The sequence below is a fragment of the Bufo gargarizans genome, chromosome 1 (assembly GCF_014858855.1).
Source record: "Bufo gargarizans isolate SCDJY-AF-19 chromosome 1, ASM1485885v1, whole genome shotgun sequence".
NCBI lineage: Eukaryota > Metazoa > Chordata > Amphibia > Anura > Bufonidae > Bufo > Bufo gargarizans.
Window position 1 is genome coordinate 72,058,225 of NC_058080.1, and position 12,358 is coordinate 72,070,582.

General features: G+C 45.2%; 1 protein-coding gene across 3 annotated transcripts in view; it reads right to left on the reverse strand.

The window, feature by feature from the left end:
• Nucleotides 1-397: 397 nt before the first annotated feature.
• SLC2A9 (solute carrier family 2 member 9) overlaps nt 398-12,358 on the reverse strand; it is a 1,019,898-nt gene continuing 1,007,937 nt past the window's right edge. For all 3 annotated transcript variants that reach the window (XM_044296370.1, XM_044296363.1, XM_044296352.1), the window contains exon 13: nt 398-1,201. In XM_044296370.1, the coding sequence (XP_044152305.1) occupies nt 929-1,201 (273 nt within the window). In that variant the 3' untranslated portion in view covers nt 398-928. The remainder of the gene's footprint in view (nt 1,202-12,358) is intronic.

Consider the following 12,358-nt stretch of genomic DNA (forward strand, 5'->3'; position numbering starts at 1 on the left):
CAGTGTTTGATCAGTGATTTTCAAAACCAGGTGAGGGTCAAAAACACAGAACAAATGCAAAGCAAATCCTTCCATTATCCCTTATCTCTGTGTAGACTTCACTCCTGGTTTTGGCTCACAATCCCCAATGGAAATCAAACACTGACTAAACAATGACTGTGAGAATGTGGCCTAAGCTCTAAGTCAGTGATGGCTTACCTCCGGCACTCCAGCTGTGGTGAAACTACGACTCCCAGCATGCTCCATTCATTTCTGTGGTGTTCTGCCAAGCAAGTGTACATCTTGAGAGTCGTAGCTTCACCACAGCTGGAGTGCCGGAGGTTAGCCATCACAGCCCTTGGTAATGGGAACCAGAATATTATTTTATATGGCAAGAATATAAAAAATTGACAATTTCTTTTTAGTTTTCACTTTATTTGTCCCTGTTTTCCAGAAATGAAGGACAGCATTTATATAGCGAGAAGTGCATTGAAATAATGCAATATAAGGCGATGGTGTCACATACAGTAACTGTAAGAGTACGGCTACATGGGGTGTATACGCTTTAACAATTTTTTGCTGTAGAATTGGGGGAATGGAGTGGCATCAAAGTGGATCTTTAAAGGAAATTGAACTGTGACAAGGATTTGAAATCCACAGAATGTTAGTTTATCCTGAAGATTTACATCACGTATTTCAGCCATTACAATGCATAGGATGAAATCTGTAGAAAATCCAGTAAAATCTGCAATAAATCCATGTGTAACTCATGCTGTGTTGCTTGTGACCTTCCTGCAGAATTGCAAAAATGTTGCTGCTAAAAATCTGCCTTGTGTGGCCGTACCCTAAGGCTCTACAGAGCTGGTGGACATTGCTCTCCACTACTCCAACTATCCGTCAGACTTGGTCCGGACGATCAGAGTTGTGATCCATCTTATATCTACGCATTTTATGCCTGACTCTTGTGTTCCATCTGCAGATTGTTGTGGTCGCTGCACGGTGAGTGAACGTCATCTTGCTCCAACTGCTCTGCAGCTTTCTCCCCAGGCGGATACGACTCAAGCTCCTTTACAGATTGAGAAAGTTTATTTATCTTTGCAAATGCCTGGTCAATCTCATTCAATGTCTTGTTTTTCGTCTCTGGCAACACAAAGTAGAGGTAGAGGGCGCCTGCCAGGCAGATTACAGCAAATACCAGGAAACAGAAGTTGCCCAAACCATCCTAATAAAACAAAGGAGAAAGATCAAAAATGGGGACACTGAAATTCCTCCAAGAATTTCCTCCCTGAAACAAATCACATGTTCTATGATTACAGATGTGTCCTTTCTTACCTGTCCTCTTGGCTTGAGGTATCCTGAGTTTTGTGGTGCTAGTTGACCAGCTTTTAAAAAGCTAAGCCTTAAAGGGGTTCTCTCATCACTAGGATATGCCACCATCAGATAGCTGCAGGTCCCACCTCTAGGACCCGCACCTATCTCTAGAACGTAGCCCCCAAAGTGAACAAAACTACTCTGCACATGCGCATCCTCCCTCCATTAATTTCTATGGGAATTCTGAAAACAGCCAAGTGCTCGGCTATTTCCTGCAGTCCCGTAGAAGGGAACATAGCTTTGGCAGCGCTTGCGCAGTGTGCTCTCCATTAATTTCTATGGGACTTCAGAAAATTGCAGAGCATTCTAACTTGGCTATTTTTGGAACTCCCATAGAAGTGAATGGAGAGCACACCATGCAGTGCACTTTCTTATTTTATTATTATTATTATTATTTATTATTTAAGCGCCATTCATTCCATAGCGCTGTACATATGATAAGCGGTGCACATACATAACAGACAATTGTACTAATCATAAACAAGATGAGTTACAAACTGGTACAGAAGGAGAGAGGGCCCTGCCCGTGAGGGCTTACAATCTACATGGTATGGGAGAAGGACACAGTAGGTGCGGGTTGGGTTGGTCATGGCGGTATAGAGGCAGCAGGGTCATTGGTTGTAGGCTTGTCTGAAGAGGTGGGTTTTCAGGTTTCTTTTGTAGGATTCCACTGTAGGTGAGAGTCTGATGTGTTGGGGTAGCGAGTTCCAGAGTATGGGGGATGCACGGGAGAAATCTTGGAGTCGATTGTGGGAAGAGGCGATAAGAGGAGAGGAGAGAAGGAGGTCTTGTGAGGATCGGAGAGTGCGTGTGGGGATGTATCGGGAAAGTAGCTCAGAGATGTAGGGAGGGGACAGGTTATGGACGGCCTTGTATGTGTTTGTCAGTACTTTGAAGTGGATTCGTTGGGCAATGGGGAGCCAGTGAAGGGATTGGCAGAGGGGAGAGGCAGAGGAGTAATAAGGTGAGAGGTGGATTAGTCGGGCAGCAGAGTTGAGGATAGATTGGAGGGGTGCGAGGGTGCTAGATGGAAGGCCACAGAGGAGAATGTTGCAGTAGTCTAGGCGGGAGATAATGAGGGCATGTACGAGCATTTTCGCAGATTCAAAGTTAAGGAAAGCACGGATGCGGGAGATGTTTTTGAGTTGGAGGCGGCAGGTGGTGGAAAGGGCTTGGATGTGCGGTCGGAAGGAAAGGGCAGAATCTAAGGTCACTCCAAGGCAGCAGGCTTTTTTGACTGGGGATAATGTGCAGCCATTGATCGTGATAGATAGGTCTGTTGGGGGGGTTGAACAAGATGGGGGAAAGATTATGAATTCTGTCTTATCCATGTTAAGTTTAAGAAAGCGAGAGGCGAAGAAGGATGATATAGAAGATAGACATTGTGGGATTCTTGATAGTAAGGTGGTGATGTCTGGACCAGAAAGGTAGATTTGTGTGTCATCAGCATAGGAGTGATACTGAAAGCCATGGGACTCTATGAGCTGTCCCAGGCCAAAAGTGTAGATTGAGAAGAGCAGGGGTCCTAGGACAGAGCCTTGCGGGACACCAACAGAGAGGGCATGAGACGAGGAGGTGGTGCGGGAGTGGGAGACGCTAAACGTCCGGTCTGTGAGGTATGATGTGATCCAGGAGAGAGCCAGGTCAGTGATGCCAAGAGATGAGAGAGTTTGCAACAGAAGGGTGTGGTCAACAGTGTCGAAGGCAGAGGACAGGTCAAGGAGAAGGAGGACAGAGTATTGTTTCTTGGTTTTGGCTGTCAGTAGGTCATTGGTGACTTTGGTAAGGGCAGTCTCGGTCGAGTGGTGGGTTCGGAAGCCGGATTGTAGGCGGTCAAAGAGGGAGCAAGAGGAGAGGTGGGAGGACAGTTCAGAATGGACATGTTGTTCAAGTAGCTTTGAGGCATACGGAAGAAGTGATATGGGGCGATAACTGGACAAGGAAGATGGGTCAAGTGAAGGCTTTTTGAGGATGGGTGTAATGGTAGCATGTTTAAAAGCAGAGGGGAAGACACCAGAGTTTAGTGATAGATTGAAGAGATGAGTTAGGGCTGGGATAAACACTGGGGTGAGGTTAGGGATGAGGTGGGATGGGATCGAGTCAAGTGCACAGGTGGTGAGATGTGATCTGGAGAGTAGAGTGGAGAGTTTTTCTTCTGTAATGGTGGAGAAGCGGGTTTTAGGGGGAGAGGACCGAGCAGATGTGTAGAGGGTCTGTGGGGACTGTGTAGTAAAGCTTTCTCTGATGTGGACTATCTTTTGTTTGAAATATTTGGCAAAGTCCTCAGCTGAGAAGAGAGGAGAGGGTGGGGGCGCTGGGGGGCGGAGAAGGGAGTTAAAAGTGCTAAAAAGTTGTTTAGGGCTGTGTGACAGGGAAGATATGAGAGATGAGAAGTAGGCCTGTTTTGCATCAGCGAGTGAGGATTTGAATATGAGAAGAGATTGCTTGTATGCAGTGAGAAGATCTATAGAAGGGGATTTTTTCCATCGTCGCTCAGCAGCCCTGGAAGCTTGTCTGAGTTTCTTGGTCAGATTGGTGTGCCAGGGTTGTCTGTTGATTTTCCGGATTTTGTTATGTGTGAGGGGGGCAACAGTGTCCAGAGCTGTACTTATTGTGGTGTTGTATAGGGTGGTAGCAGCTTCTGGGTCTTGGAGGCAACAGATGGTAGAGAGTGGGAGAAGAGAGTCAGAAAGCAAGCAAAGGTCGAGATGTTTAAGGTTCCTGCGGGGGTGTGCTGGTGTGTGGACCGGTGGGGCTACAGAAGAGACCAGTGAAGAGAAGGTGAGTAGGTTGTGGTCGGATAGAGGGAGAGGCGAGTTAGAAAGGTTAGATAGGGAGCAAAAGCGGGTAAAGATCAGATCCAGAGTGTGACCATCTCTGTGGGTGGGAGCTGAGGACCACTGTGATAGGCCGAAGGAGGAAGAGAGCGACAGGAGTTTAGAGGCGGCCGAGTGGCAGGTGTCAATAGGGATGTTGAAGTCACCCATGATGATAGTGGGGATGTCGGCAGAAAGAAAGTGTAGTAGCCAGGTGTTAAAGTGGTCAAGAAAGATGGTGGCTGGGCCTGGAGGGCGGTAAATGACAGCTACTTGAAGGTTGGAGGGAGAGTAGATGCGAACAGAGTGTACTTCAAATGAGGTGAGCGTAATGGAGGGTGGCAGTGGAGTTGGGCTGTAGGAGCAGGTGTCTGATAGGAGAAGACCAACTCCTCCACCATGTTTGCAGCCGGGGCGGGGGGTGTGAGTGAATTGAAATCCACTATAAGAGAGTGCAGCAGGGGAGGAGGTGTCTGAGGGTGTCAGCCATGTTTCTGTGAGACCCAGAAAGGAAAGGTTTTGAGAGATAAACAGTTCGTGAATGTACGACAGTTTGTTACGGACAGAGCGCGCGTTCCATAATGCTCCTGCAAGAGGAGCCAAAGGGGCAGGGGTCAGAGGAATGGTAATTAGGTTTAAGGGGTTGCAGGAATTTGTAGAAAGAGATTTGTAGTGGTACATGGAGGTGAAGGTGGGGATTTGCTGAGGGGGTCCTGGATTTGGAGAGATATCACCAGCAGTAAGGAGAAGCAGAGAAAGTGTTAATAGGTGAGAATAAGAGAGGGCATGAGGTGTCTGTGTGTGTTTGGGAAGGAAGTGTTTTATGTTTGCAAACAGGTTTGTGCAAGCTATCAGATGAGAAGGTAAGATGGAAGAAGAGATGAATAGTTCCTTGCTGGGTGAATGGATGTGGGGGTATTTCAGGAGGTTGTGGAAAGGTAGGAGGAGTAAGAGGAAAAATTTAAACATTGTTTGCATTGACTATGCCTAATTACCTGTGGTCCCCTTCTGGTCCAATTCTGGTATAATTCAGACTGTGCACTTAAGGAGTTGCACTTGAGAGATGTTGCATGTGGAAAGACCAAGATGTTGCATGTGGAAAGTGCACCATGCAGTGCACTTTCTTATTTTACTATATGGGGGCTCCATCCTATAGGGTTTCAGAGGTGGCACCTGCACATCTGACATTGATGTCACTAACGTTTGAGGTGACACAACCCCTTTAACAGACATGTAGTTGCTTACCTCATGCACATCTTTCCATGTTTTCTTTATTTTATTTTTGGACTCTTCTGACACTTTTCACTATGTACACAAATTACCCTGGCTTGTTTCCATCCTGTATGTAGCACTTCCTGTTGCCGCACCCAACCAAACCCATGATGCACTTCTCTTTCCTCTGCCACACCTCCAGCACCGCCCCTAACAATGTCTAGCTAGTTTATAGCTCCTCCCACCCAGATAGTTACATAGACACTCCCCTATCACTGCCCCTATATGGACATAACATGACAGAAAATAAAAAACGCTCCATAGTGTAAGAGCCTCATAAACTGTAAACGGTAAATCTGGTTAATATGCACTCACCCCAGAGGATGGTAAGGTCCGCATGTAATGAAATCACAGCGGGCACTTACCCGACATTCCACGTGCACTAGAAACGGCTCCTGCTCTCCCTTGGTATGGAGACTATGGAGGTCCCGTAGATTTTGTGAAGGCAATGAAGTGGGGGGAAAAACAAGGTATTGGGGCGTTGCAGGATTTTTTTGTATAGAACTGTCATGTAAAAAATAGTACAATTGGTGTGCATGTGTCTGAGGAAGGAGATGGTGCATCTCCGGAACACGTCAAAAATATTTAAAAAAATTTTCCATGACGGTTTTATGCTAATAAATCTAAATTCTAGTATTGGCAGCACCCTCTATGCCTTATTTTATTTCCCTCTTCATTGCCATCACCGTAAATAAGAAAGAGCTGCATGGACATGGTCACACAGCCACAGCTCAGAATGGAAGGTTGAAGCAATTAGGCCTTTTTCACATGAGCGTGACGGATTAGGTCCGGATGCGTTCAGTGAAACTCGCACCATTTTGCAAGCAAGTTCAGTCAGTTTTGTCTGCAATTGCGTTCAGTTTTGCGTTTGTTCCGCGTGAGTGCAATGCGTTTTGATGCGTTTTTCACGCGCTTGATAAAAAACTGAAGGTTTACAAACAACATCTCTTAGCAATAGCAACCACCAGTGAAAAACGTATTGCATCCGCACTTGCTTCTGGATGTAATGCGATTTTCAGTGAAGTCCCATTCAGCTCTATAGGGCCAGGGCTGCGTAAAAAAACGCAGAATATAGAACATGCTGCTTTTCTCACTGATGCTTGAAAAAAAACGCTCATGTATATAGACCCATTGAAATGAATGGGTCAGGATTCAGTGCAGGTGCTATGCGTTCACGTCACGCATTGCACCCGCGCGGAAAACTCGCTCGTGTGAAAGGGGCCTTAAGGTAAAAGAAAACATGACACAATTACAGCTACCTTCATAGATGATTTTAAAATGATGTGGCAGAAAACCCTTTTAAGCTAGCCAGACACATGAGATACAGTAGTTGTCAGCCGAATGCTCATTCAGCTGACAACTACCTTTCCTGATCACCTCATACATGTGCGTACATACAAAATGAGATGGAAGAGGAGAAGCAGCGCTGTCAGACACCTCTGACAGTGGCTTATCTTCAAAGGCTAGTTTCTGGATCAGCCTGCTGGAGATGTCTGGATCCGGCACTGCCGGACACTACTCAATATCTGCTGGCCCTATTTTTTATGATGGGGAACGGCGGAGATCCAGCCGCAACCTGGCAAACATGCCGATAATCGGCCGGACTAAAACTGTTGCGCGCAGCGGTCTTAATCCAGACGAATTTCTGCATATTTGCCAGGTTGTGGCCGGATCTCAGCCAGTCCCCATTATAGATAATGCACAAAGAAAAGTAATAGAGCAGCACAACCGAACCTCTTGACCAAAACCGGAATGCAACAGCCGCAATGGGACCGCAGATCCACAGCAGTCCAAGGAACAGTAATAATAGCAGACGTCACAGCAGCATGTCCGGTGCGTCTTTTATTGGAAGCCTTGAATGCACACACAAGCAAGGTACGACGTTTCGGCTAAGCAGTAGCCTTTATCAAGCATACAAATAATAAAAACTGGTAACCATAAATACATATATGTGACCACTCCTATAATATGTTAGAGCCAATCGCTTGGAGGCTCAACCCAATCAACACATGTGTATAATTAAAAGCAGCCCAATCATCAGTCAGGCCGTCTGTGACTCATAAAAGTATAAATGTGTACCTGATCCATGTTAGAAACCATCCGACATCTTCAAATAGGATCGCGCTCATAAGCCGGCATCTAGCTGATAGTATTGCGCATGTCCATGATGTCACCGCTCAGCTGCCCTGGCGTGTCATCGTCGATCACATGCGTCATGCATCATCCAATCACCTGATCATCAGATGACGAGCTCAAGGTCCTTTACACACCGTGCAACTACAGCAACATGAAAGACCTTATAGGCGGAAAGGACCGCTAGCCCTTGATGCATCAATGGGGACAATACCATGTCTCACACACAAATATATGCATCGCAAGGCAAAAATCGACCATCTAATCGACAATGTATGTAGCTGAATGCACGTTGTGTAATAAACAATGCAAAATCAATACATCAGTGGACACCGACATGGAGCACAATTCAGTAAAAGTCGGATGGAACAACATGTTAGATAACCATCATCATAATTATATAATGTGAATAAGTATAGAAAAGTGCCATGAAAGGGACATGTGAAGTGAAACAAATATAATAATGTACCATAAAATACTATATAAAAACAATACTTATACTGTATCGGACACAAATACCTGAAATATTCTGCCTATCTACACTGTTCACATTAAATTCGATATGGAGTCCCTGGGGTTGTGAAGATTGTAATGTGAAAATCCATTTAAGCTCTTTTTTTCTTAAAATGTGCTCCCTGTCACCACCTCTCTTGGGAACGTCAACAGAGTCAATGACCCGAAACCTCCATTGGCTGACAGAGTGACCACAACCATTTAAATGCTTAGCTACAGGCTTATCCATCATTTTTTTTCCTTATTGTGCTTTTATGTTTGTTTGTTAATACGTTCCCTAATTTCCATGGTTGTTTCTCCCACGTAGATTAAGCTACAGGGACAAACAATCATGTAAATAACAAATTTGGACCGACATGTATAATATCCTGCAATGTATTTCTTACCGCTATATGGGTGGACAAAGGTGTTCCCCTTTAGCATCTTCCCACAGTTGCAGCATCCCAGACATGGGAAATTCCCCATCTTTCTGGGTTTGAAGTAGCTCTGACCCCCTTTGATAACATTACCTATGTCAGTTTTAATCAATTTGTCATGGAAATTGGTGCCCTGCTTATATGCCATCAATGGCGGGCTATCAAATTCACAGATTGTGGGAAAACCTCTGTGTAAAATGGGCTATTCTCTTCTCAAAATCGGTGCCATTTATGGCTGCCATAGGTAGACACAAACGGAATGCGTCCTGTGTCCCCTCTCTTAGGGGAAGCCTGAAATGTGGACACTCTGTCAACCAAGGAGACTCCAGTCCTAGATTTATGTAGCAACCTACCTGGATATTTCCTGTTGGAAAATGTATTACACATCTCTTTGATGCGGTTGGTGAATACATCATCATCTGATACAACTGGTCTCACACGCAGCATCTGACTCCAAGGTAAGGAATCAAGCATGCGGCGCGGGTGACAACTGTCATGTCTCAGGAGGTTATTCCTGTCTGTGGGTTTCCTATACGGGTCTGTTTTCAACTTGCCACCTTCAATATAAACCCTAACGTCAAGAAACTGTAACTCCTCACAAGAGGAAGTCACAGTAAATTGAAGACCGTGTACACCACTATTAAGATGTTGATGGAATTCATTCAAAGAGTTCCATAGGGACACTCCAAATCATAAAGATGTCGTCGATGTAGCGCCACCAGCACAGGACCCACTGATAGAAAGATGATGCATAAACCAGCTTGTCCTCAACCTCCGCCATAAACATGTTGGCATAAGTTGGTGCTACGTTGGAACTTATGGCCACACCGCATGTCTGTTGGTAAAAGGTGTTGCCAAAGAGAAAGTAATTCCTCTTCAGGACCAACTCAAGAAGATCGAGGACAAACCGGCGTGCATCAAGAGTGAGTCCCGTGCTGGCCAGGGCCACATCAACGACATTTAATCCATAGTCATGTGTGATAGACGTGTACAGTGATACCACATCAAAACTGACCAAATAAAAATGAGCAGGTAAGGTAATCTCACTCAATTTCGTCAAAAAATGTCCAGTATCCCTGAGGAGAGAGCTGAGGTTGAAGGACACGGGGCGGTCTGTCCAAAAAGACAGCTATTGTGCTGAAGATAGATCCCTTGCCAGACACAATGGGTCTGCCAGGAGGATCAATCAGACACTTATGTATCTTGGGGAGAACATAAATCAACGGGGTGATGGGGTGCGGTACCTTGAAAAACTGACATAAGTCTGAGTCGATAATGCCCCGTGCATGGGCTGTATCAACTATATCTGCCACCACCCTGGCAATCTCACATTTGGGGTCCTGTCTCAAAATTTCATATACCGTATATTCCAGCGTATAAGACGACTGGGCGTATAAGATGACCCCCAACTTTTCCAGTTGAAATATAGGGTTTGGGCTATACTCGCCGTATAAGACTACCCCTCCAACAACATTTACTTTGGCATCAAGATCTGCAGGTAATTGTTGTGCAATTTTCGTCTTTTGCCTCAGTACCATACTATGCCTTTCCAAGAATCTAGTACACCAGGATGCAGTGGCCTTAAATCTGTTGCTGTGATCTGGGTTAGATTTGGCCACTGAAGTGCAAACAAACGTATTTTATTTTGTGTCACTACATAACCGTTTTGGCGATGCTCATTCACCGTGTCTGCTACATGTTTTTCGAGTTCTGGCCAATGTGGGGTGCCTCTCCTTAATGCACACTTACCCCTTGGCATACTCTTTAATGCTTTTAATTTGCTTTCCAGTCGCAAACTATCTTTTCTGTTACTCCATATTATCTTGCAGCAGCGCAGTTATTATGTCCCATGGCTTTACAACTTTAAATTTGAAACTGGCTTCATATTTCTTTCTTCTTGCTGGTAGAGCCATGATGGGGTCTTGACTGTTAGCCATTTGTATACTGTACTCTATGTACTGGTGCTATACTGTATGAACCGATGCAGATACTGGTGCTGTACTGTATGTACAGGTACAGATACTGGTGTTGTACTGTATTCACCACCACATGTATCTGCTCCCCAGATAGACTCAGTTTTTTCACCACAGATAAGATGCACACCAAACTTCATTAGAGATCCGCCAACATTAGAATTGGCTGAAGTGCAGATGCTCCTGCTCCCCCCCTGCCTTCCCTCAGAATCGCCAATCCAACCCAGTATACAACAACCAGCCATTTTCTGTGCACACTGCATACAAAGCCTGCTTGGATTGGGTGGGTCAGCTCTCCCTGCCTGCCCAGCCCTCCCTGTCTTCAAGACGATCTGAGCAGTAGTACGCAATGTGATACTGCCGGCATGAGAAAACCACTGAGAGCAGGAAGAGGGGTCTGCTTCAGGAGCGGCTGGCCGGGATGCAGCACACGGTGGCTCAGCTAGAGGGCGCCTGTCCCTGAAGCTGGAGAAGGACAGCTTCTCCAGTCTTGCTAGGAAGTAAGTTTCAGCACGCTGTATACCGGCATATAAGACGACACCTGGCGTATAAGACGACCCCCGACTTTTGAGAAGATTTTCATGTGTTAAAAAGTAGTCTTATACGCAGGAATATACAGTACCTCCCCATCACCCAGCTGCCTGCGTATCTCGCCAATATATCTGTCCGTGTCCATAACAACCACAGCGTCCCCCTTGTCGGCTGGTTTGATAGTGATATCTCTGTTTTGTGTCAATTCTTTAAGGGCTTCCCTCTCATCATGTGTCATATTAGATTTGTAATGTAACTGCCCGCTCTGTTTCTGCAGTGTTCTGATCTGTTTAGTAACTAATTGGACATATGATTGAACAATGTGATTGTCATGTGGAGGCATAAAACAACTCTTATTCCTCAACACGTATTTGGCTAAAGACAATTCAGCAACATCACTATTAGGTGAACCTCTAATGGCAACATTTGTATCAAAAAAAGCTTTTAATCTAAGACGCCTAAAAAAGCGTTGTAGAAGTAGATCAATTCCAGTCTCAAACCAATCCGTATCTGCCGTAGGGCAGAAGGAAAGTCCATGTCCCAAGACATTAACCTGATCCATGCTCAGTTCAATGAATGATATATTAACCACCAGCTGATTTACTTCTTGTGTGTACGTCTTGTCACTCTCTCCCGTACACCCTGGTTGTAACTCCAGTATGTAGGTGGATGTTGGTCTTTTCTGGACCCTGTGGTGTTTTCTACCGCCACGTCAGAGCTTCCTCCCACTGTGTGTGATGGTCTTCATAAAAAAGCTGACTTAGTAGATTCATTCGTTGACTCCGAATCACATGTTGTAAAACCAAAATGTCTTTGATCAAATCTCCTCCCCTTGCCACTTTGCCTTGGGGGTCTATTGCGTGGTTGTTGACTCTGCCAATTATATACCCGTCCGGATTGGTAGTCCTCCAAATCATGGTGCCACTTATCCCTTTTGGTTTTTTTTACCTCGGTTTTGTGGCGTTGCACATGTTGGGTTGTTCTATCCTTGTGAGCCGCAAAATCATCAGCAGCTAACAGCCCCTGTATCTGCCCATCCAGAGTAGTAAGGATTTGTTTGATAATATCAATCTCTTTGTGCAAATATTCGATGTTTAGTAGCATCAGTTCAAAGGAATATTTGTTGTTGACAGATTCAAACTTTTTACAAAATTCCTCATTATTGGGGAAGAGGTTTGGGCGGAGGTGAGTTCTCAATCCCCTAGGGACTCTCTGTGCTTTGTAATACTCCCTCAGTGTGCTGAGGTTCAATTCAATGGTAGTGAGTCTCTTGGACTCCTGTTTAAATTTTCTTTTCAACAGGTCAATAGAAGGAGTACTGAGGAATGTCACATCACTGGCATCCTCATTAATT